The 24,596-nt window shown below is 43.3% G+C and overlaps 2 protein-coding genes and 1 non-coding gene across 6 annotated transcripts in view; 2 read left to right on the plus strand and 1 right to left on the minus strand.

The window, feature by feature from the left end:
* The window catches only part of ATP6V0A4 (ATPase H+ transporting V0 subunit a4), a 70,164-nt gene extending 69,457 nt beyond the window's left edge, over positions 1-707 (minus strand). The window contains exon 1 of one of the 4 annotated variants that reach the window (XM_014559894.2): positions 581-707. The gene's annotated coding sequence lies outside the window, so the exon portion shown is untranslated. Of the gene's footprint in view, positions 1-6; positions 129-580 lie in introns of those variants that run through there. The other 3 variants (XM_032483441.1, XM_032483442.1, XM_014559893.2) reach the window with 3 other exon arrangements.
* On the plus strand, positions 632-6,558 carry TMEM213 (transmembrane protein 213). The gene is made up of 3 exons (XM_006185339.3): positions 632-766; positions 3,807-3,878; positions 4,750-6,558. Exons 1-3 carry the CDS (start codon positions 685-687, stop codon positions 4,917-4,919), a joined length of 324 nt encoding a protein of 107 aa, XP_006185401.1. The 5' UTR covers positions 632-684; the 3' UTR covers positions 4,920-6,558.
* A 10,515-nt stretch (positions 6,559-17,073) lies between these two features.
* TRNAF-AAA lies at positions 17,074-17,145 on the plus strand. Its single transcript has one exon. It is a non-coding gene; the product is annotated as a tRNA-Phe (tRNA).
* Positions 17,146-24,596: the final 7,451 nt, after the last annotated feature.

Below are 24,596 nucleotides of genomic sequence, written 5' to 3' on the forward strand. Positions count from 1 at the left end.
TCTTACCTCTGGGCCTCTGCTCGCCTGTCCCTTCTGCCTGCGTTGCCCACTTCTCCTCTTGGCCTGTCAAAATCCTGTCCATCTTTCAAGGCCCAGATCCAAAGCCATCTTCTTCACGAAGCCGCCCACCAGCCAGTGAGGCCTCCTGCGGCTGAGAAGCAAAGGGCTTTGTCCTTCCCCAGTCCTTCCTGAAACACTGCTCTGTGTTTTAATGACGTGTGTTTGTAATGAAAGCCCTTTGAGGGCAGGTATGGCCAGACTTTAGGAGGATGCTGTGCACACAGTAAGGGTTCAGTAAATATTGGACTAGAAGGACTAAGGAATCTGGCGCTACACCTGTAGACAGAAGACACCACAAGTTTATCTTCAAACCCGCAGGGCACAGATCTCCTCTCCTGTCCTCTTTTTTCTCAGCAGGGACAAAATGTGAGCTAAGGAAGAACCATGTAAACCGCTCTCCCTTCCTCCCCCTCCCCGCAGAGCTCAGCTTCCCTCCCAGACAGGTGAGAGCAAGGTGTGACAGCCAGTTTCCTTTGCTCCACCCCCTGTCTTTTCCCTCAAACACAGAGCAGAAATTCACCTCTGCCAGCCTTGTTTTCAAGCTCCTGCGGGACGCGGCACCCACGAGACGGGTCGCATGCACACTCTGAGGGGCCGGTGCAGACAGCAGCCTCCCTCTCCGGCATGAAGCACCTCAGCTCTGCACCCCGGGCCGCCCTGGTCCTCAGCCTGGTCTTTGCCTCCTTCCCCTCGGCTGGTTTGGCAGGTAGAACTGTGGGCTTTATTCCCAGGCCAACCTGGGAAGAGGGAGGGAGGGGAGGCGGGAGGGAAGAAGGCAGGAGGAGGATTCTTTGGCTGGGGTTAGTCCCCCACAAAGGAAAGAGGAAACAGCTCTTTCTCATCTGAAGGATTAAGTGGGAGAGGGTAGGGTGGGATTGGGGTGTGTCTTAAGTTTACCTAAGACCAGTTCAGCTCAGACAGGAGCATCCACCTCTGCCGGCCCTTGCCACAAAGAGTCTCTCCCATCTGGTGGCCAAATTGGCCTAAACTAACATATTTGGTTGCTGTTTCTCAAGGGCTCCTTCTCAGCATCCCCACATTTTGGGGTCGTCATCCTCCCTTTGCATCTCCTCCTCTCACTAAGGACTTCTGTCCCTCCCCGACCTTTTGTGTCCTCTGCAACTTGCACAAAACCTCAACACACAAAAGCTGCCCTGTGCTGTTTAACCCTCTCCCGCCTCGCCCTGGCTCAGGAGATATCAGGTTATCGCCCCATTTTCTCGTGGAGGCTGAGGGGGCCGTTAGGTGGCATCCCCCTTCTTGCTCCCCCAGGCTGGGCTCTGCACCTCAGGGACCGCAGTTACAGTCTCATGCTCCTGGCTTTGAACTTGCCCCTCAGCCCCGCTCAGAGCACTGTCTGCCCTGCTCCCTGACAGATTCTCCCTCTCTCGAAATCCATCCTCGCAGTCCCCCCTCCAGTGTATCTGTCTCTCTCATCCTCATGGTCTCTCCTGTGGAGGCTCAGAGCCTGGGCTCTCAAGAAACTCAATTCCATTAACTTACTAGCTTACTAGCTTCTATCAACTTATTAGCTGTGTGTCCTTGAGCAAATTACTTACCCTCTCTGTGCTCCAGTTTCCTCATTTCTAACATGGGGATAATCACAGTGGCTTATGTACAAGATTATTGTAAGGATGAAATAGGGTTACTGCCTGTAAAGAGCTTTTAATAAAACAGCACATGGTAAACACTCAACCAATGTTAACATGTTCCTTTTATTTCCCAGTTACACTCCTCCCCACATAAGTGCTGTCTTTCTTTCTGTTTACCCCTGCGGCACCCTGCTTATGAGAGGGCCTCAAACACTTGACAAGCACAACAGCATTGAATGGTTAGGTCCTCCCCTCAGCCTTTACTTTGGAAGTGCCTGTAAGCAGGACCAGTTTCCTGGCTAGCTTTGCTCATGAAGGAGGTGGGTGATTTTTAAATTCTTCAGAATTTACAACTAGGCTATTTAGTTTGAACCACATAAAACTGCAGATAGTGAATAATGTTTGCCCTATAGAAATGGCAGTTTCATACCGTTTAACTTAACACCAGTGTTCCATTAACAGCTCGGTTGTTTTCACTTGCTCCAGACGGGGACCACTTCCATTTTAGGGTAGAAGAGAGATGAAAGTCAGGGTCAAGGAAGTGATCTGGGTTACAAGGGAAATTAAAATGTTGAGGAATCAATTTTTCCAAAGCAAGTAAAGACCAAGCTCTATGGCATTTAGTTGTAAATAATTTACAGTAACAATCAGATTGCATCAAAGTAATGACTATACTTTAGCAGGACATTGGAGTGGCTGGGGCGGGGGGTGGTGGCATAAAATTAGTCGGAGCAGCCATAAGCATGAAGTTCCCTCAGAACCTGCCCTGCTGTGTGACAACAAGCACCTCTGAAGGACATGCTAACCTAGAGTCCGTGGGGCCTGGAGAGTTTCCAAACTTTTTTTTTTTTTTTTTTTTTTTTTTTGTATTCCCAAAGAAGCAGATTGAACAGCAGTATAATTTCCAGAAAGATAGTTTGAAATTGTCTCTTGGTCTTGCTCTGCCTAGATTGGCACTGTCTCACAGAACGTTTTTGATAATGGAAACGTTCCATATCTGTGCTGTGCTTCCAATATGGTAGCCACTAGCCACATGTGGTGACTGAGCACTTGGAATGTGGCTAATATGGACAAGTAGCTGAATTTTTAATTTAATGTAAGTAAACCTGAACAGCCACAATGGTTGGTGGCCACCGTATTGGACAGAGTCTGTTTTCTTATTCCCAGTTAGGGAACTTGGGTCGTGGCTTTTCTCCCGCAGAAATCCTTATGTTCAATTCTGTAACCTCTCACCATCCGCTTTGAAAATTTCTGCTAAAGTGCTTGTTGTCACTGTTCTCCATGCTTATCAGTCAAGGGACAGTTCCAAGTGCTGCATATTATAGCAACCTCTCCACTTGTTGGCAGGGTGTTTAAATTTTTTGAAAACCCTCTGCCTTACAATGGGTGATCATAATCATCAGAAATAAAGAATTAAGGTCAGATTTCAATGTTAATGTGTTCAAGTTTTGGAAGGAAATTGAAGATAGTTATGAAAAGACATTCCAGATTTATAAGTGACTGTGTTACTATATACTAGAGAAACCTTTGTATAGATGCACCTGTCTGCAGGGAAAGCAGCTAAAAGAGAGTGTTTAGGAATATGCAGAGACTGAAGGGCAATGAGACAAGAAGGTAAAGCATCTCCGGATGAGAACGGGGAGGGGCAGGAAAAGAGGAGTGTGTTCATTTGCTGCCTAACGAAATCCCACAGCCCGGGTGGCTGAAACAACAAAGCTTATTTTCTCACAGTTCTGGAGGCTCCAGGTGTCACCAGCTCTGTTGTCCCCTGCGGCCTCCCTCCTTGGCTTGCAGACAGATGGCCCCTCTGCGCCAGGTCCTCACCTGGTCTTTGAGTCCCCGTTCCTGGTGCCTCTTCCTCTTCTTACAGGGACTCCAGTCCTACTGGATTAGGACCCACCCATATGACTTAATGGTCTTATTTCTGTAAAATCGCACTCCTGTGGGGTAAGACTTCAACGTGCAGATCTGGGGGACACAGTTCAGTCTACAACAGAGGGTTAGATTTGTTGCATAACATCTCAATGTACCTAGACCAAAACTTCCATAATACTTTCATAATATGCACTAGTGATTCAAAAAAAAAAATTTCAAATGCTGTGCCTGAGCATGGCTTTTCCTGCTTTCTGAACAATCTTCTATTGTTCCTTCCAGAAGCAAGCAGCAGCAGCAATTCAACCTTGACCGTCTACCATCCAGACCTTGAGACCCTGGAGCAGTGCCCCAGTAAGCTTCCTCTGGCAACTTCCCTAAGCCCAGGGCTCTTCCTGGATCTGGGAGGGACACTTCAGCCTCCTTGCTTGCTGTGAATTGGTATCGGGTGGCTGAGCGCCTCCCTGGCCTTCCTGTGCACTGATGGGGTTTGTCCGCCGCCCCAGAACTGTTTGCCAAGCATGTCTACAAAGCTCTCTTGGCCTTGGTCCCCATTTAGGCTTACAGTCTTTGGGTACAAGTAGCTTTAATGGCCCATCCCCAGGACTGCTGCCAAAGATGTCCTGAGTTCAAATGCTTGTGAAAGACCCTAAAAATCAGCCAGTCCAACTTCTGCTGGGTGCGGAAGCTTTGTTGTGGTACCCTTTGAATATTTCTGTTCATCCTCTACTTGAATACTTCCAGCGGCAAGGAGCCCAGCGCTTCCTAAAGCAACCACTGCTATGTGTATCTAATTAGTAGCAAGTTTGCTTTACTCTCTCTGGTTCCCTTTATTCTGCCCTCATTGAATGACCAAATGTGTTTAGTTCTGGGCACTTGCAAAGGAGGGTAATAGGCTAATACGTCAAGGTTAAGAACATGGCTTTGGACTCCTACAGACTTGGGTTTGAGTTCTAGTTCTGCCGTCTCATGACCTTGGGCAGGTTACAGCCTCAGTTTCTCCACGTCAAACAGGAGGAATAACTGTGCCATCACCTTGTGAGGAATAAATAAGGTAACGTGTGTAGAGCACTTAGCATAGCGTGTGGTGTGCTTTAGTAAATGTTTGCTGTCCTGTTATTACAGTTCCCGATGTTACGCAAATTAGAGAAAAGGCTGGGGGCGGGGAGGAGAGGAGAGGCAGGGGTGATGCGCTCTGCCATTCCTGCTCTCTCTTCCCCAACAGATGTAGACTTCTGCCCACAAGCAGCCCGCTGTTGCCACACAGGAGTGGATGAATACGGCTGGATCGCGGCTGCCGTTGGCTGGAGTCTCTTGTTCCTCACCCTCATCCTGCTCTGTGTGGACAAACTGATGAAGCTAACCCCAGATGAGCCCAAGGACTTGCAAGCATGAGGCTGAGAATCCTAGTTCCAAGAATGGCAGTCACCACCAATCTGTGGCTAATAGCGGGAGGCAATAGTGCTAACGTGGTTTCCATGATTTTAAAGTCGTTTTCACCTTTAAGCTTCAGTTACTTTTAAAAGGGAAGGAAGAAGGAAATGGGGATCCGAACGAGATCAGACCAGTGCTGCCATCACACCTAATTTCAAAAGGCACTCGGGGGTGGGGGGAGGGTCCTTTATGATCTGATTATCTCCCTGACAACCTCCTTTCTCAGGATGGTCCCCATGGGTATTGCCCGTATTTTACCCATTGCTTTCTTCGGGTCCCAGGAGTGGAGCACAAGAAACACACACCTTCGTCTTTCAATCAACATTCGAAACTAAACTCATAACCTTCTTACCAAAAACAAGTCACTGTCTTTTGTCCCTCACCTCAGTCAAGGGCATCACTGTCATTTCAAAACATGAGCGGCACCTTGGACACCCGGCTTCCTCCCTGCTTCTTGCCCTTTCCTCAACGTATCTTCCATGGCTATCCTGGCCCATTCTCCCTGTGGGTTCCCCAGTTCTGGCCTTCACTTCACCGTCCCTACACCGTTGTAGGAATATTCTGTTTCCTTCTCCCCGCAGCTTGCAGGTGCTGTCACACCCCTGCTGACAACCTCCAGTAACACTGAATGACCAGGACCTCTCAACCTGGCACTCAGTTCTTTGCAAGCGTCCAACCATCTTCCCAGGTCTATCTCCTAGCACCTCCGGGATGAGGCTCTGACCTGCCCATCCTTCATCCTGACATCTTCCACTCCTCTGCTGCCATTTCCTCTGCTGAGGTAGCTGTCTTCCACCTCCACCTGCAGAAGGAAGGCCATTCCTCAAAGTCCAGCTCTAATGCTTGCTGTGCCTGGAGCCTCCTCTGCCTGTCTTAAGGGGGGCCTGGAGCTGGTGCTCTTAGGGCACTTCTGTGATGCTCTGAGGCACAGCCATTGTGAACAGGCCTCCTCACCATCCGCTGATGCTTCCTCACACTCTGGGGGCACAGACAGCTCTTCATAATGTTTGTCCAATGAATGAACGAATAAATGAACTAATGAGCTCTTGCCCTCAATGAATTCATGCTCATCGCTCTGCATTCAGAATCTCCATTTTTCTGTCGATGATTGACATAACTGACTTACTGGAGAAGCCACTTGGTTCCTGGTCTCACAGGGAGTCACTTAGGGCAAGGATGTCACCGTCACTGTGGACTCTTCCAGTGGGAGTCTGGAGGAGGGGAGGGTGGGTTCATCAGAAGGAGGGAAGGACAATGACTCTTTCTTCATGAAAGCATGTCTGCCCTTTGGGAGCAAACTATGTGTTTAGATTGGATAAACTCTAAATAATCATAATGCAAAAGAGAAAAGTGAGAATCCTCTGAAGTAGGAAGAAACATCTAGAGGTGGCAAAGGACTCAAAGCCACCCAACTGCTCCTTCAGAAAGTGTAAATAAATTTCCCCGGCAATGGGAACTGAAGGGATTCCCTGGCTTGCTTTGCTGCCTTCTGAAGAGCCAGTTTCAGAATCTCAGTTGTTTAATCAGTAAAACAGGATGGATTTAATTGTTCCTCAGTGTTAAATAATCATGTGAATAAAAGTGTCTGTGTAAGTCCCAAGTGATGTCATGGATAGACCCATGGGCACGTGTTCCACTTCTTTAGAAATTCAAGGGAAGAGTTTCCACGATACGGGATGGTTTAATTCTTTCTTGATGAAAAGATTCAGTAAGGAGCTCACTTTGATTTACTATCTGCAAACATTTTAAAAATAAATCAGTGTGCAGTCGTGATCAGAACACTGGTTTAAAAAAAGAGAAAGAAAGAAGGGAAATTAAGATTTATTGCTGGTGATCGTGAACAGGGTTGATTCACTTTACCTTGCTGAGCATCGGCTTCCTAAGGGGAAGATGTAAGAACTGCATCAAATCAGTGGTTGTGAACCAGGTTACCAAAGCTCACGGCACTGTTTGAGGTGCACGTGGAAGGGGGTGGGCAAGAGGGCCTTCCTTACAGCCACAGCAGGGGGCTATTGCCTCTTTTCTACATCGGACCTCCACGGCAAGACTGCATTTGCTGCTTCAGAAAGCAGAGACTCTTAAATTAGGAGTTTGGGATTAGCAGATAAAAACTACTGTATATAAAATAGATAAACAACAAGGCCTTACAGTACAGCGTAGAGAACTATATTCAATATCTGGTAATAACCTATCATGAAAAAATATGTAGATACACACGTTTGACTGAATCACTTTGCTGTACACCAGAAACTAACACAACATTGAAAATCAACTGTACTTCAATTTAAAAAAAAAAAAAGAGCAAAGAGTCAGAGCAGCAGCTGGCATCTGAGATCCCTTCCAGTCTGGGACGACGTGTAGATTCTTAGACAACATTAAAATGAATTATGTGTAGCTGCTGCCACCCTCACAATAAAATTTAGGCATTTTGTGAATTGCTTTTCTTTCACAAAAGGAAGGCTAGATCAGATCCAAACAATCCTTCTTCTCTCTGAGACTGGAAAGAAAGACGTTTGTAAAATTTGATGGTTATGCTTCCCAGATGCTGTATCTCAGGTTGGGCTCCAGCATGGAATCTCTCTATTCTAGCAAAGCAAAGATCTGTCAATAATAAACCAAAAAGGAAAAGCTGAGCAGGGAAATCAAGGATCAGCATCCAGGGAACAAACTAAAAGCTTCCTGGTGAAAAGCAGCAGGACCTGCCTAACAGTAGCTGAACTTTTCATTAAAAATTTTTGCTTCCGTAACTTATGCTGTTCTCAGCACAGTTACAGACAGTGTGACCCAGAGCCCACACATTTCGGGGCAATGCTCTGTCAGAATGTCCTATGTAGAAATAGAATATTAAACATTAAGGTGTGACACAATCATCTGACTTTTAAAATCATCATTTAAAAAGTCTATTTCTTCTTAGTTGCAGGATACTCAAGGACAAAAAACACACAAATATATACATTCCTATTCAAAATGAAATGTTATGCCACACAACATTAATTAAAAACAAATCATAGGCTAAGTTTGAGCCTCTTTTCCACAAAAATTGATGTAAGCATATTAAACTTAGAGAAGGAACAATCCAGCAATGCTTTTGATGAGGCACAGTTCTCTCTGTGGAAGCCCCGGCTTCTGTTCGGAAGTCACATATACACAAGACGTGCGGTGAGGTTGTGTGGGTCTTTGTTGGCGTGTAGCAGGAGTGCCCTGTAGACAACGTCTACCTGGTGTCTATAACTGGCCTTACCCGGCTCAGCCCATCCTCCACACTTCCTTCCAGAGTGATCATTTTAGTATATAGATCAGTGATCTAGTCACTCTTCCCGCCTAAACCCCAGCAACTCCCCACGGCCGACAGAGTAAAAAACTCCATACTCTTACCTGACTCATGAGACCTTCTGTAATTTGACCCCCAGGCAATTTCTCTAGCTTTACCTCTTCTGTGTTCTCCGTGCACACTCAGTTCTGAATTATTTCAGTTCTCTTTCTATCCTCCAAGCCTTCGTTCTTGCGCTTCACACAGCCTGGAACATACCCTTCCCAATAAGCAGATTTGCCATGAACCAAGAGAAGCTTAAATTTGGGGCCCCCTTACTTGTAGGCCCCCAATCCCAGTCCCGCTACTTAATTTTGCATCTTCTTTTAAAAGAGGGCCCTCTTAAGTGGGGAGGGGAGAGCTCAGTGGTAGAGTGCATGCTTAACATGCACGAGGTCCTGGGTTCAATCCCCAGTACCTCCATTGAAAATAAATAAATAAACCTAATTACCTTCCCTCTTCAATAAAATAAATAAATTTATTTTTTTAAAGGGGGCCCTCTTATTGTATACATTTTAGGTCCCATAACCCTGGACCTGCCTTCTTCTCTTTTCTTCTCCCTCTCCTGATGGGGTTCATTTGGTTTTCTTGGATTGATCTTCCAAGTCAAGCTATCCCCTCCTCCCTGGATGGACACACGCACGCACACACGCACGCACGCACGCACACCCCACTCAACAGCCTGTGCTCACCTCCAGGGCAGCACGGTGACCGACTCTCTCCTTGACAAACTCCTCCGAGCCTTCTCACCCAGGCCTCCACCTGGCCTATAAAAACTACAGACTCTCAACACAAATGACTTTTGTCCACCCTGTCCCCGTCACATTAAAGACTTGAACAAACACTAACAAAGTCCTCCTTAAAATGCCTGTCTGAGAAAGCTCCAGGCTACCAAAAGAATGTACTCTTTGTTCTAGAAAATGCCTGATGGCAGGCCTCTGACTACGCTTTCTTGGATCATTTACTAATAAGGGCTTATGTGTGACTCCTTCCTCTGTCCCTTAGAGATGTCCGCATCTCTCTCTCTCTGTCCACCTACATATCCATCCATCCACTTACTTCTCCTACAACTCAGGACCTGAAAGCCATTCCTCTAAAACTTAATCATTGGGAAGGATGGGGCCTCTGTCTCCCAGTCTCTGTAGGAGGATAGAATCCTAACTCTGATGACCGCTAGCAGACAGAGCTGGCCTGATCAGCACGGACATTGACCAGCTGTCTGTGATGTCTCACTTCCTTGACTCTGCTGAGCCCCCATTCATCCCTCCTTGCTCTCTTATTCTCCCTGTAAGATGCCCAGCCACCGCTGTACAGTTGAGTTCAGTTCATATTGGACCCACTTCCCTATTGCAAGTTATATTTCTTGCTAAAATCTCCCCTTATCACCTTAGTGTCCAGCTTTGTTTATCTCTGGTAACTGAGCACTTTGGACAATAGTATCTACCTGCTTGCCTTCCTCACTGGTCTCTCTGAAGGTAGAGACTGTGTCTAACCTCAGACTCCTCCCACCTCCCCAGAGTCTGGGAGTGCTGAATAAATGTCCGATGAGTTGGTGAATCAGAGGAGACCCAGGAACGTGACCTGTGTGATGACCCAGGTGAAGCAGGAGAGCTGGGAAGACAAAGAAAGAGGCTCTTGGGAAAACTTGAGGTTTCAAGATTGGGAAGAATTTAAATTATTGTTTTCATAAGTTTATAAGGATACATAATTAAGTCATTTGTGGAAATGAATATCTGGCAGATCTACCCAAAAAGTTGATTCTGTGATGAGAGATGAACTATACAAAGGGACGAGGGCCAGACCATATATAAAAATAGAACTTTGACTCACAATCCACAGCCACCAGTCCAGGAAGCGAACCCACTACCCTAGGGAACTAGTCCAGGAAGTCAAACAACCTCCACAGCAATTGATCCAAACAACCAGGATTTGGTTAACAATTGACAGCTGCAGTTAATTTAATTAATCAATTCTTGCCCCTACTTACAACTCAGGACCAACCAGAGAAAGCCAAACGTACCGCTGACCAACCACAGAGGATGTCCCACCACCCCCAGTTAGCCCGTCTTACACTGTCCCATGCCAGTGGGCTTCGATGGGGCACTACCTGAAGGCCTGGAACCTTCCCTCTTTTCACCACCAAGCTTTCCCACCCCACCCCCCCCAACCCTCCCATCCACCCCCGCGTGCCTTTGAGTCTCTCTACCAAATGTAATGATGGTGGCCAACTGGCTGAATAAATAGCTTTTGCTTGTTCTCAGTTGGGTGGTCTTTGTTTCATTTCCACAGTAATTATCTGTTGAACTCTTTGTTGAAACATTTGTCTTGTCCTTTGTACCTTGAAGGAGATCTTTTTACTTAGGAGATTCCTGTTACCAGGTCAAAACTGATGAAACAATTGAGAGGGACTGTTATGGGCTGAATTGTGTCCCCCAAAATTCATATGTTGGAATTCTAACCCCCAGGACCTCAAAATGTGACCTTATTTGGAAATAGGGCCGTGGCCGTTATAATTAATTAAGATGAGGTCACCCTGGCATAGACCTCCACTGGGCCTCTAATTCAATCTGTCCTTCTATAAGAGGGAGATTTTCAACACAGACACACACACAGGGAAGACAACATGTGATGAAGGTGGAGTTTGGGGTGATGCACCCACAAGCCAAGGAACCCCAGAGATTGTCAGCAGCCACTGGAAGCTGGGAGGATGCCTGGAACAGACTCTCCCCACAGCCCACTGAGGGAACCAGCCCTGCCAACATGCTGATCCCAGACTTCTGGCCTCCAGAACTCCGAGACCGTACATTTCTGTGGGTCTTAGCCACCCCATTTGTGGCACTCTGTTAGAGCAACCCTAGCAAACTAACACAAGGAGTGTGGATTTTTGAAAAAAGAGCAGTTTCAACTTGAACCCAAGGGTAGTCTTGTGCTCAGGGTTTACAATGTCTGGACCACAGACCTGAGGTGGCTGAAGGCAGGCAGGATGCAGGATGTAGTTCCCCACAGAGCTTCAAGCTGTGGGAGTATGGAGTGATTCACCCTTGGTGATCAGAGGCCCGGCAGCCTCCCTGCACCTCCCCATGGCCCAACATAGCTCTCCTCTCCCACACTGCACATTACCTGCCCAAGAACAGGTCAAGAGGGCGGAGAACCTGCCTTGGGAGATGCGACTAGAGGAGACGTATACCACCCCTAGGGCCACACCATTCCATCCAGATTTACCGAGGTGAGAGCTGAGGGCAGCAGGGTGTGGGGAATGCAGGACTCCAGGGCTCTCTTTGAAGCCATGGGGCAGCAGGGAGCCCCCTTCTAGAAAACCCCTCTATTAAACCCACACTGCACGCATGGCCGTGCACACACACACTGCCACCTCGTGCTGGCCACGCGCCGGGGTCCCTGAGCTCGCTTCCCTCCCCGGCCCGCTCCCTAATGACTGCCAGACCCTGCCACGCTGGACGCCCCCCGCCTGACTCTGGATGGCCCTGGGAAGAGGAACATGGAGTATCTGAGAGCTGGAGGGTGGGCGTGGGGCCGAGGCTGCTGCCCACGGGGGTCTGGAAAGCTCTTCGTGGGTAGCTCAGGCTGTTCATTCACAATTACTCAGCTTTCCTCGAGGATTGGGCACCTTTTAAAATTCACGTAGAGGTGTCCTAAAGGCTGCCAAAACCTCAGAAAAAAGAAATGACATATAAGATGGAACACTTGTGCTGTACACCAGAAATTGACACAACATTGTAAACTGACTATACATATGTGTATATATATATATACACATACACACAAAAGAAAAAAAGATGAAACACTTGGCTTCAATTACAGGCTTGTCTGACACAAAACACACTGGCTATATATTTGTAAAAGCACTGTTTAAACCATCCTGAAAACAAAAAGCTGAAGTGTTTTTTAAAAATTTGATTACAAACAGTCCCTCATGGCCAGGCTGATAAAGCATCATTGATGAAAGAGGCTGCCGCTCGGGTGGCACCGCTGTCTAATGGACCACAAACGCCGAGTTCTGCGGTTTCCCCGCGCAAAGAAGCCATTCCTCTTCCCCACCAACGCAGACAGGAACACAAATGTAGCGGTCATATTTCTTTTGTGACATGTTCATTTCTATCAAGAAGGGATACAAGCTAAACTGATGCTATAAAGACAAGCAAATATTTCTCTTTTCACTGGTTGAGCAAGTAGTTTCTTTCTCAAATTTTGTATTATTATAAAGCAATACGTGAGATACAGAGAAGAGGTAAATTATACTTTGGATATGCTCAGATCAAATACCCCTTTAAAAATGGATTTCTAAATTATCAAGCCACGCAAAGACATAGAGGAAGCTTAAATGCACGTTACTAAGTGAAGGAAGCCAATCTGAAAAGGCTACATACTGAATGATTCCAACTGTATGACATTCTGGGAAAGGCAAAACTATGAGACAGTAAGAAGACTAGTGGTTGGGGGTGGGAAGGGATGAACAGGCTGATCACAGAGGATTTTTAGGGCAGTAAGACTATTCTGTTATGATGCAGTAATAATGGTGGACACATGCCATTATACATTTGTCAAAATTTATAGAATGTACACCAAGAGTGAGCATTAATGTAAACCACAGACTTCGAGTGATAACATGTCAACGGAGGTTCATCAGTTGTAACACATGTACCACTCTGGTGGGAGATGTTGAGAGCTGGGGAGGCTACGCATGTGTGGAGACAGGGAGTATGTGGGAACTCTCTGTACAGTTATGCTCAATTTTGCTGTGAACCTAAAGACTTCAGAAATAAAGTCTACTTTTTTTTAAAAAAAAAAATGGGTTTACAAGTATCTGGGAAACTCTCAGTACCCATTCCAGAGAAGGGTGGTATTTTCTGCATCAAGTTAAATACCCATGAGTTTAAAATCCTGAACAAAAGACCACTAATGGAAGAGTAAGTTCTGTATCTTATGCACTAACACCAAATTTTAATGCATGCGTTAGTTTATCAGCCCAATCTTAGGATCACTGAATAAATCAAATTGTAAGTACTTGTTTACTCTTAAGAGAACTGTACTCATTTATTTACTTATTTATTGGGGGAAAATGTATGACATAGAGCCAATGGTTGACCCAACCTTTCTTCATTTTACTCTTTGTTCAAATTACCCCCATTTCTCCTTCTCATTCTCCTGCTCCCATCCCCTAAGACAACCATATGCATCCTCATATGTGCTCCTGTAAAATACAAAATATGATTATAAGTTTAGGTGATTTGAATTTACATAAACTAGATCTCATCCTGTCTCTTACTTTGTTCACTCAGTAGTAATATTTTTAAGATCTATTTCCTCTTCTATGTCCGTAAGTCCAGGAGCTTCCTGCTGCTGTACTGGGTTCTACCCTGTGAGCAACCACACGGCTGACATCCCCGTTCCTGGGGACAGGGACTCCTAGATTGGCTCCAAACCCCAATTCCACATCACACTCCACGAAAATCCTCACAGGCTCCCTTTATGGGCCTGTGGATGTGTTTCCTTGCAGGACTGCCAGCTGCAGTAACGATGGGTCACGGGAGAAACACATTCTTAATTAAACTAAGTGTTATGGGATAACTTGCTTTCCAGTCAGCATGCAGATATTTCATTCAGTTGTCCCAGAAATTGAAATTGACTTTTCACTCTTTCTATCTCCTTGTTCCAGAATAGACATCAGTCATATCCATGCTTCACCCAAGAATAATATGCACATTTCCACTGTCAGATGGTGAATTCGATTTATTGAATGCAATTTTATCTCAGATCTGAAGACAGCATTGTTATCAATTTGTATCAGTTAGCATTTTTCTTTTAATGTGATTTTTTTAAAGCTTAGCTATAAATGAAATTCTAGGCAAGTGTGCATTTTAGCTGAATTAAAAAATAAAATTTATTGCCTTGTTACTCTCTTCCTGGCTCTAGGGCAGATTTCTCACCTTCAGATAGGCCAGGATCGTGCCAGGTTTGGGGAAATGTGGAGAAACCGTTTTGTTTAAGACAGCAACTCAGATGGACCTTTTGGGAACTATGATGAGACCTCAGTGTGTTTTTGCCAGAAATGAGCCAAAATGTAGCTATCGGTCAGTTCTGAAAGCGTCTTAGCAGTGAGAACAAACAACAGACTGGGCTATAGGCTGTAGGACAGCCGAGCTCCGTGCCAAGGGGGTGAGAAAACCTCAGACGTCGTGACCTGCAAGGCTTATATACTGAGGATACTTCTGACCGGTGTCATTTTATTAAACACTAGAATGTAAATGCCAAGGAGGCAGGGGTTTTTAATCATTTTAAAAATTTATTTATTTATTTATTTATTTATTTATTTAGGCGGGGGAGGTAATCAGGTTTACTTATTTATTTTTAGAGGAGGTGCTAGGGATTGAACCCAGGACCCTGTGTATGCTAAGCATGCGCTCTGCCACTTGAGATACAACATCCCAGCTAAAAATTATTTTTAATCATTTAAAATCATTTTCACAGACTTGACATACGACTGCAACAGTTAAATTTTACAGGAGACAAATGGAACCTCCCAGGGTTCCCCCATCATCTTCAGTTTGCACTCAGAGATGGCAGCCTTCCAGCCCATCTCTGGAAGAAGACACGTGGAAGGCAGCCCACTTGAAAGGAGCAAACAAACCTCTCACGTCCAGCTTCCCAAGGGTGATTCCCTTCGAAGAACCTTGGGGTCGGGGTGAGGGTGGGGGTGTAAGGGGCCAGGTGGGTAAGATCTGTGCGGTGGGAGGAATTTGCACATAAGGCATATCAGATCTGCATGAGTCTGGGGATTATAACTTTTTTTCTTTTTTCAGCTTTATTAAGGTATAATTGACAAAAATTATAGACATTTAAGGTCTACAATGTGATAACATTAAAAATTTTGGACCAGAGGTGTTTAGCTTAACATTTAATGTTATCTACATAAATTATTTCCACGTGCATCTGTGGATTTCAGTGAAACCCAAGGAGACAATGGGAGTTGACCAAAGTCACATCAATCTGAGTAGCTCAGCCGGGACTAAAAATAATAATAATAATAAATCTGATTCCCTCCAGGCTTGGAATTCTCTGCTTTAAATCTTCATCAGCAAGACTGCCTGGGATACTGGGACAATATAGTGAGTCCCAGAATCAGACATGGAAGGGACCTCAGTGACCAATAGGTTCCATCTCCTTTTCTTGTTCATTCATGGTCACACACACACACACAAACACACACACACATTAACCACACCTCAAGAAAGATGACCTGTCTTTGCTTGGTGACTTCCAAGAAATGATGTTTGTCACACTATGAAAGAGTCCCTTAAAACCCATGTATATTAAATACATAATAATTCACGGGAATTCATAATAATTCAAAGGAAAAAAGCTAGCAAAGTAATCTGGAAAAGTAATAGTTGTTTCCAATAATTTGCTATTCTAGATAATGTAACATATTGAGAAAAGAACACTAAATTGCAAAGAACAAGGTAAAGGAAAGATAATATGACTGGAATATTATATAGATGTAAAATGATAACTATGAAAAGTATGTGGAAACTTTTTTATTGGTCAAATTATAAAGTATATATAAAAATATAATTCTATTACTCAGTTCTGGTGGAAGGTACAATCAGATGTATTCTTGAAGTGGACATTGGGGATATAAATTGGCCCAGGATGTCTGAAAAATAATTGATAATATGGAAAAAGACCCTTTAAATTTATTGATACCGTTCACTTCAGTAATTTCACCTCTAGGAATTTATTCTAAGGAAATCATCTAACAATTAGATAATTCATCCACAAAGATATTTAGCATTCCATTATTTACAATAGCAAAACATTAGAAACAACCAAATGTTTAACACTGGGGGAATGGCTAATTTATGGTAGATCCACAGAGAGGAATACCATGCAGAAAATACACAGCCCCCTTCGCCAGGTCGGGGGACAATGAGAAGTCTGCGACCAGGAAGAGGAGCCTCACCCCCACACCCACGCTGAGCCTGATCTCCGAGTCCCACCTCCGGAACTAATTACACTGCTCATATTTAGGCAAGAGTGGTGAAGGCATTAGGAACTCCTTTGCTGAAGTGTTAAAGGAACCAGGAGTGCCAACCACAAACCTTTACAAAGAAGCAAATGTAATCAAGTTGCTAAAGGAGGAAATGTTTTCAGTAAAGAAATTAACTCAGATACCTGGAAGCGGTAAGATGAATAACGAATTATGTAAGAATCTGGAAAAACAATGTCCTACTGAGACATAAAATGATGAATAAAATAGGTCTTTAGTGACATGAAGAAAATGTTTATGACAACATTAAATATAGAAAATTGTATATGGAGCCTGCCCCTCATTAGAAGCATAAGAGGCATAGGAAAAAGCCTGGAAGGAATTTCACCCAAATGTTGAGAGCTGTCTGAGTAAGTTGCACAGTAACCTCGGGCAACAACACTACACAGGGGAACGTGCATGTCTGGGTGGCACATGTGCATGTGTTTAATTGTGAAGTAAACATGACCATGTCTTCCCGATTCAGTGCGAAGAGCCTGGAAGTCGGAAGGTCTCTGCACCACTCGGCAGTATAGTGCTACTAGCAAGTGGCCTTGGCTTAGCCATAAATGTATATTATAAATGCTAGGGCAACGGCTCAGAGTAAAAACAGAAGTAAAAAACTGATATGTTAAGATAGAGGAGAGAAACAGAATGATATAAAATGTTCATAAAACCAGAGAAGCCAGAAAAAGAGTGGAAGACAAAAAACCAGAAAGGAAGAGCAGGGTTAATGAATGACTACAGTAACAGTGAGGGACGGTAGTATAGCTCAGTGGTAGAGTGTGTGATTAAAATGCACAAGGTCCTGGGTTTGATACCCAGTACCTCCATTAAAAGTAAACCTAATAGCCATCCCCCTCAAATATTTTTTTAAAAAAGAAGAGAGAACAGTAACAAATATGGCAAACATCAATCCAACCACATCCATAATCACTCTATTTTTATTTATGTTTTTTAGTGGAGGTACTGGGGTTTGAACCCAGGACCTCGTGCATGCCAAGTATGCACTTTACCAACTGAGCTATTACGCTCCCCCCATAATCACTTTAAATGGTCTAAATACACCAATTAAAAGACCATCAGAATGAATTTTTTAAAAAGGCCCAACTGTATGTTGTCTACAAGAAACCCCCTTTAAATATAAAGACATAGATTAAATGTAAAGGGATAGAGAAAGATACCATGCATCAAAAGAAAGCTGGTGTAGTTACATTAACTTTAGAGCAGAATTCAGAGAAGGCAATTTATCAGGGATAAAGAAAAGCATTACAAAATGATAAAGGGGCCAGTTTTCCAAGAAGATATAACAGTCCTTAATGTGTATAGTCTTAAGAACAGAGCAACAAAATATGTGAGGCAAAAACTGATTAAACTGCAGGCAGAAACAGATGAATCCGCTTTTATAGCTGGAGACTTCACCACCCCTCTATCAGTAACTGACAAACCCTGCAGGCAAGAAATCAGTAAAGACACAGTTGAACAGAACCGCACCATCAATCCCCTGCATTTAGTTGACATTTATAGACTACTTCATCCAACCACAGCAGATTACACATTCTTCTCAAACTCACATGGAATAGTCACCAAGATAGATTACATCCTGGGCCATAAAACACACCTTAATAAATGTAAGGGAGGAAATACCACTGTGATGCTCAGTCATTATGTTACCCCAAATAACAGGCACTATTAATTTGAATATATCTTTCTAGCCATGGAAAATGAAGCAGAGTTCATCTTTAAACAAGTGCAAAATAAAACAATTTACTGTAAAATAATGTTTTTCTGCCTATTTTTAAAAGTCCTAAGCTAATAAATCTAAAGAAATGGAAACATATTCACTTGAAATTAATTTTTCTCAGAAGCAGAAAGGTTGTCCGTTTTTGCATCTCTGCAGACTGACCTGAATTTGGGCTGTGTTCCATTTTCTCTCCTTGCACAATAGGATAACATCCCTCCTCCTCCAAGTGCCAGTTTCCTCAGCTCTTAATCCCGGCCCCTCTCAGTCTTCACTCCATGAATCAGCCCCATCAACGCATAACACATCTGGGACCCATAATTTTAAGATTGCCAGATTTAGCAAACAAAAATACAGACACCTAGGTAAATCTGAATGTCAGATAAACAATATTTTAGTATGTGTGTCCCAAGCAATATTTAGGACATACTTCAACTGAAAAAAGCATTCCTTGTTTATCTGAAACTCAACTTAACTGGGTTTCCTGTATTTTATTTGGCAATCTTACACCGCTTACTCTTCCAGTTAACACCCCGTTTCTCTGCTTCCCTTCTCAGCAAAGTATCTGAAAAGAGTTGTCTAAATTCTCAGCTGTCTTCATCCTACCTCATGGTCCTCCTTGATTCCTCCTTCAAGCTAGCTTCCACTGAGACCAATGACCTCCATGCTTGTTTATCTACAGCCCCCCAATTGGAGCAGGGGACTTGTATTATTCCCCAGTGTATTCCAAGTTCCTGGTGCTTAGAACAGTACTATCACATAGCTGGTACTCAATATTTGTTTAATGAATGCATTCGTGTATCTGCAATATTACCATATAATCTCATCAGTTTTCAGCCAATTTACTTACTATTGCACGAGATTCTCAACACTGGAATCATGATTGTTTGCTCTTAGGTAGCATGTTCTAGCCACAGAGGTGTATTTATAAACCGTTCAACTTTATTCATAGCTACTTTTCCAAGCCGTATTAAACAACATCTTTTTCTCCCTTCATTTTATGGCATGACTAAGGATAATGGAACGGGGGATGGAGGGCTTCCCCATCCCACTGACTCTGGGGAGAGCCTGAGTTGGTTTTGTTCAGTCCCATCCATAGCACCATCTCCCTCCAGGTGTCCAGAGCCTCACCTTTCATGAAAATCTTGGAAAAGAACTTGGTGGGCTGCGGGGGGGGGCCTCAGGTTGCAGACCCACAGTTATTCTGCTGGACAGGTGAGGGAAAATGGGAGGACTTGGTGCCATGGGAAGGAGGTCCTTACAAGAGGCCGAGGGTAAGGTCTTCTGGAGAGAGGGCTTTTCTGTGTTGACCTACTGAGATAATTGCTAAGTCCTTTCCTTTAACAGGGCAAGCCCTGCTTCGAGTTGGTCTGTCTTCCAGAATACCATTCAGCAGGTCAGTTCTCCTTCTCATGATGATGTGTTGAATATTTGAAGACAGCTTTATCTCCTACAAGTCTTCACTCCTCAGGGCAAACACCTGCTGTCTTGATTTTTTCTGCAAATCACATGGTTTCCAGTCCTGACATTCCGGCCCCCTTCCTCTCAGTCTCTCCATCCAATTCATAAGCATTTCTTTCAAAATAGGGTACCTACATTCTTCAAGTAACCAGCCCAGTAGATAGGAATTCTTATAGGGCAATAATTTCTATTTATAATGTCTAAGTCTAGGCTGATCCTCAAACATCCCCAGTGCCCCTAATGATCCCCAACATGTCGATGAACATCCTCAGAGCTTTCCCTAAGTCCTCTTAGACTGTGTTCTCTTTATCATATTCACATATTACAGATTTTTTAAATCTATAAGTAGGACTTTCGGTTTAGTAGGAATAAACGAAATTTTGTTGATGTTTTTGTCTGTGTTTGAGCCTGTCGATACCACTTTTTAATTCTGGCTGCCGCTCATCACAATACCACTCTTCTGTATTTTGAGGCATATCAAATTCAGTCATGGATATGGAGCACATACAAACCCTAACTTCCGAGGTCCAGGGGCCAGGAACCTCAGAAGATAGAAGCCTTAATTATCCAGAAAGGGGTTAAGACACGGAGGACTCTGCCATAGGCGCCCACAGCACACTTCTGACCCTGCAGAAATGGTCGAGATGCTACTCTTGGTTCATCCTCTGTGTGGTCAATGGTTTTGCGGAGAAAGAGGTGAGCAGCCCTGGCAGGAAACACATTATGGAGAGTAGATGTGTATGCCTAGTTAGCCAGTGAAGGGAGAGACATCAAGGTAGACACTTTTCACAAGGGTCCCCCCAAGGCAGTTTGTGGGCAGAAGTCTCTAAGTTACCTGGCGTTAAAGGAAAAGGCTAGAAATGGAATATTGCTTTCTGGACCCAGCCTCCCTACCCATGAAGTCCTCTATCTCAGCTACAAACACTGGGAAGTCCCTGCAAAATTCCATGAAATGTGTCAGGGGGTCAGTTGGGCAGTGCCCCCCTCAGTGGAGCACAGAATAAGGCACAGAGGAGTCGTGTTCTCAAGGACATGGTGCCATTTTCCTCCAGCAGTTGAAGACCCCCAAGCCCATCCCCGCATCCTTCTTTCCAGATTACACCCCACACCAATTCTAATCATTTTGCCCTCCTCCTGATCCTCCCCCCCACTCCCTACCTTAGTGTACTTTGGAATCCAGATCAACTGTTTACTGTAAGATCAATTAGAAAACAAATCATCCTGATCAGTCCCAACCACCAAACAAGATTAACTGGCTGAGATTTAAAACTTTTCAATTAAAATTTTTATTGCAGTATCTCTGATGGTAGACTTATAGTGGGTTTTATTTCCTTTTTTGCTAATCTGCATTTTGACCAGGAAAGGTAAAATAAAAAAGATTAGGGTTAATGGGCTACCTATAGTAATATGATATTCTGATTTAAATGTGGTTAATCACATCTTTTTTAAAAAACTTTACTCCTAATTTGTGTACCAAATTTGTCTTGCAAGGAATCCAGAAATAAGAGAGTCTGGAAATGTAAAACAGAATTCTAAACACCTACTGGTTCCTGGACTTCAAATCCAGGCAGTGATTACACTCTCTCTCACTTAGAGCTTTAGGGATTTCTAAAAGGAACAGCTACTTCTGAATTCTGCTAAAAATAGAACATCCCTGCTGCTCTTCAAAAGCAGCCACAGTGCAGAACTATTTAGGGGGGAAAAAACCAACACTCATTTGTACTGAAATGCAACACTCCATCTTAGCCTTTAAGCCTTTTTTTTTTTTTTCCTTTTTTGACTCTGTACTAATGTTTCCTTTCAGACAATCACAGAATTTTCAAGTGCTGAATGAAAGAAACCTCGGATTGAGGTACATCATCACATCACAGAATCAAAATCTAACTGCTTCCCCTAATGCACATTTTCAAGGCACTGATACAACCACCCACGACCCAGCCACTCTAAAACAACTGTACAACAGGCGTTTTCCAGATTCATTCTGTGTTTCACACTTCTGTAATGCTATCCTTTGGCACAAGTACAACAAATAGTTAAACTACATGAAAGTGGGTGACCTAGACTTGTGGCTATAATTTTTCCAGTTTCCCAACCCCAGAGAGATCAAACACACACCACCTCCATTTATTCCCCTAGAAGGAGTGTAGCAAGGAAAGTGTGGGAGATCTCTAGAGGAAGAAAGTTACTAGATAAATGGTACATGGTCCAACAGCAATAAAAACATTTCATTAATTTTGCTGGAGAGGGTGTGGAGAAAAGGGAACCCTCCTATACTGCTGCTGGGAATGCAGTTTGGTGCAGCCATTATGGAAGACAGTATGGAGATTCCTCAAAATACTAACAATAGACTTACAATATGATCCAGCAATCCCTCTCCTGGGCATATATCTGGCGGGAACTTTAATTCAAAATGATACATGCACCTCAGTGTTCATAGCAGCACTATATACAGTAGCCAAGACATGGAAACAACCTTAATTTCCATTGACAGATGACTGGATAAAGGAGTTGTGGTATATTCATACAATGGAATACTACTCAGCCATACAAATGAATAAAATAATGCCATTTGCAGCAACAAGGATGGACCTGGAGAATGTCACTCTAAGTGAAGTAAGCCAGAAAGAGAAAGAAAAATATCGTATGATATCACTCATATGTGGAATCTAAAAAAAAGAAAAGAAGAGGATACCAGTGAACTCATCTACAAAACAGAAACAGACTCATAGAAATAGTAAACAATCTTACGGTTATCGGGGGAAAGTGGGTAGGAAGGGGTAAATTTGGAAGTTTGAGATTTGCAAATGTTAGCCACTATATATAAAAATAAATTTAAAATAATATTAAAAAGAAAAGCAACTGAAAAATGATAACTAAACTAGCAGGTGATTTCTCAAAGACAATTATGGTCATCAGAAAACTTCAGAATGATGTCTTTAAAGTAATGAAAGAAAACAGCAGTTAACTGAGAATCAAATACCCAGAGAAAGTACCTTAAGACTGAAGGCAAACCTTGGTTCATTGTACCAAATAAGCCACACTGATGAGGGATGTTGAGGGTAGGGGAGTATACATGTGAGGGTGGAGAGGGCTATGTGCGAACTCTGTATTTTCTGCTCAATTCTGCTGTAAACCTGAAACTGCTCTAAAAAAACGGTCTATTAAAAAAAAGAAGATTTCAAGTATACAACACAGTATTATTAACTACAGTCACTATGCTGTGCAGTAGGTTGCCAAGAGATGGGGGGATGCTGGTTAAAGGGTTCAAACTTTCAGTTATGAAAATAAGTCCCAGGAGCTAATGCAGCATGGTGACTCTAGTTAATAATATACTGTGTTGTATACCTGGGAAAGTTGCTCCAAGAGTGGAGCTTTAATGTTCTCATAACAACAATAAAATGGTAATTATGGGAGGTAAAAAAATTTTTTTCAAACACACACACAAAAGCAAACAAAAATTTCATTAATTATCTAACCCAGGCACTGGATCAAAGGATCTCCCTTATTTGTTATTGTTTCTGGTTTTCTTTTTACCTTAACTTGTGCTTGGCAGGTGCAACGTGGAAGAGGAGAAAAGCCACATGAGATGCCAACTGTGGTTTAAGTTCATAGTCACGTCAACCCAGTGGTCAGGCTCTGGGTGTGGGAGCAGCCTGACCTTCTTCCTCTTAACTCCTTACTCTTCTACCATTTTGAACCTATTTACATCCAGAACATATAAAATCTCTTAGGCGAACGAGGTGTACCGGTTAGTCTACATTGTCTTTTTGGTTTTTGTTTGTAATCTGAAGCATATTCATTAAAACATAAAGATATATTAAAACTATTATCATGACGTCTTCAGTTAGGTCTAAAATATTGGAGTCTCTGGTCATTGTGTGTATATATGTATGTTTTTAAATCCCTTTTTCTTTGAAGGATTCATTTTTGGTTTCGTCATATGTGCTTAAACTTTCCTGATATCCTGTTCTTTTGTTGTTTACTTTTTTTTTTTTAGCCTCTTTAAACATCTGAAACATATTTTCTTTAAGGTTTTGTCATCGTGGTCTATTTTCTCTAATTTTTAGGTTCAGATTCTCCTTCTGGTTGGTCCCGCAAACCCCTCCTTCATGAAGGCTTATTTTCTGCGGAGACTTGCAGTTGTTAACTGTGGTTTCCGCTTCAGCAAGGGGCTGGCTGCCCAGAGGAGCGAGGGAGGTCCCGGGTTGTGGATGTGCAGGGCGGGCTCATCTCAGCCTCTGCAGGGGCCTGTGGACTTTATCTGTACCAGATTCATTTTTACATTTTCAATTAATTTTAGATTTAGAGAAAAACTGCAAACATCACAGAGAGTGTTTCTGTATACCTTTTACAGAGCTTCCCCTAATACTGAAGTCTTAATAACCAGAGTAAAGTTAGCAAAGCCAATAAATTAACCTCTGTACAATACTAACTACACTATAGACTTCGTTTGGATTTCACCATTTTTTCCACTGATAACTTTTTGTTGTTGTTCCAGAATTGTCTGCAGGTTTCCACCTTTCAGTCCTTTGTCGTGTTCCACTGCATTTTGTAGTTCCTCTTGCTTTCCTCTGTTTCAAGGGGTTTTTATTTTCTTGAGTTTCGTAAACAACTCCAGGCTTATCCTATTGCCTTTCAAGACTGTGCAGCCTTCGATCTCTGTTACCTTTCTAGATTCTAGTCCTAATCTTTTAATTCCAAAATGAATCTGCTCTTAGTGGAAGCATCAGTTTGATTACTGGGAAGCCATAAAGCAAAGCAATGGGTAGAAGGGAATGGCACCAACAATGTGAGTGACAACAATTAAGCAAACTCCACATGTTGAATAGACTCCTTTTAACTTAATTCCTCGGAAAATGAAAATAGCAGGTGTTCTCACCAGGGACATGGGCATTAGAGAACAAAAAAGCATCCCATTCAACTTCCACATTTTACAAATGAGAGAACCATCACGTTGCAAAGGAAGTAAACAGAAAGTATCACTTGACACCAATTCTTAGCATTTATTGACACTTCCATTTAAAATGCTAGAAAGCTGTATAAATTGTAAACATGGAAACCAAACACTTGCATAAATTATTT

The sequence above is a fragment of the Camelus ferus genome, chromosome 7 (assembly GCF_009834535.1).
Source record: "Camelus ferus isolate YT-003-E chromosome 7, BCGSAC_Cfer_1.0, whole genome shotgun sequence".
Lineage (NCBI taxonomy): Eukaryota > Metazoa > Chordata > Mammalia > Artiodactyla > Camelidae > Camelus > Camelus ferus.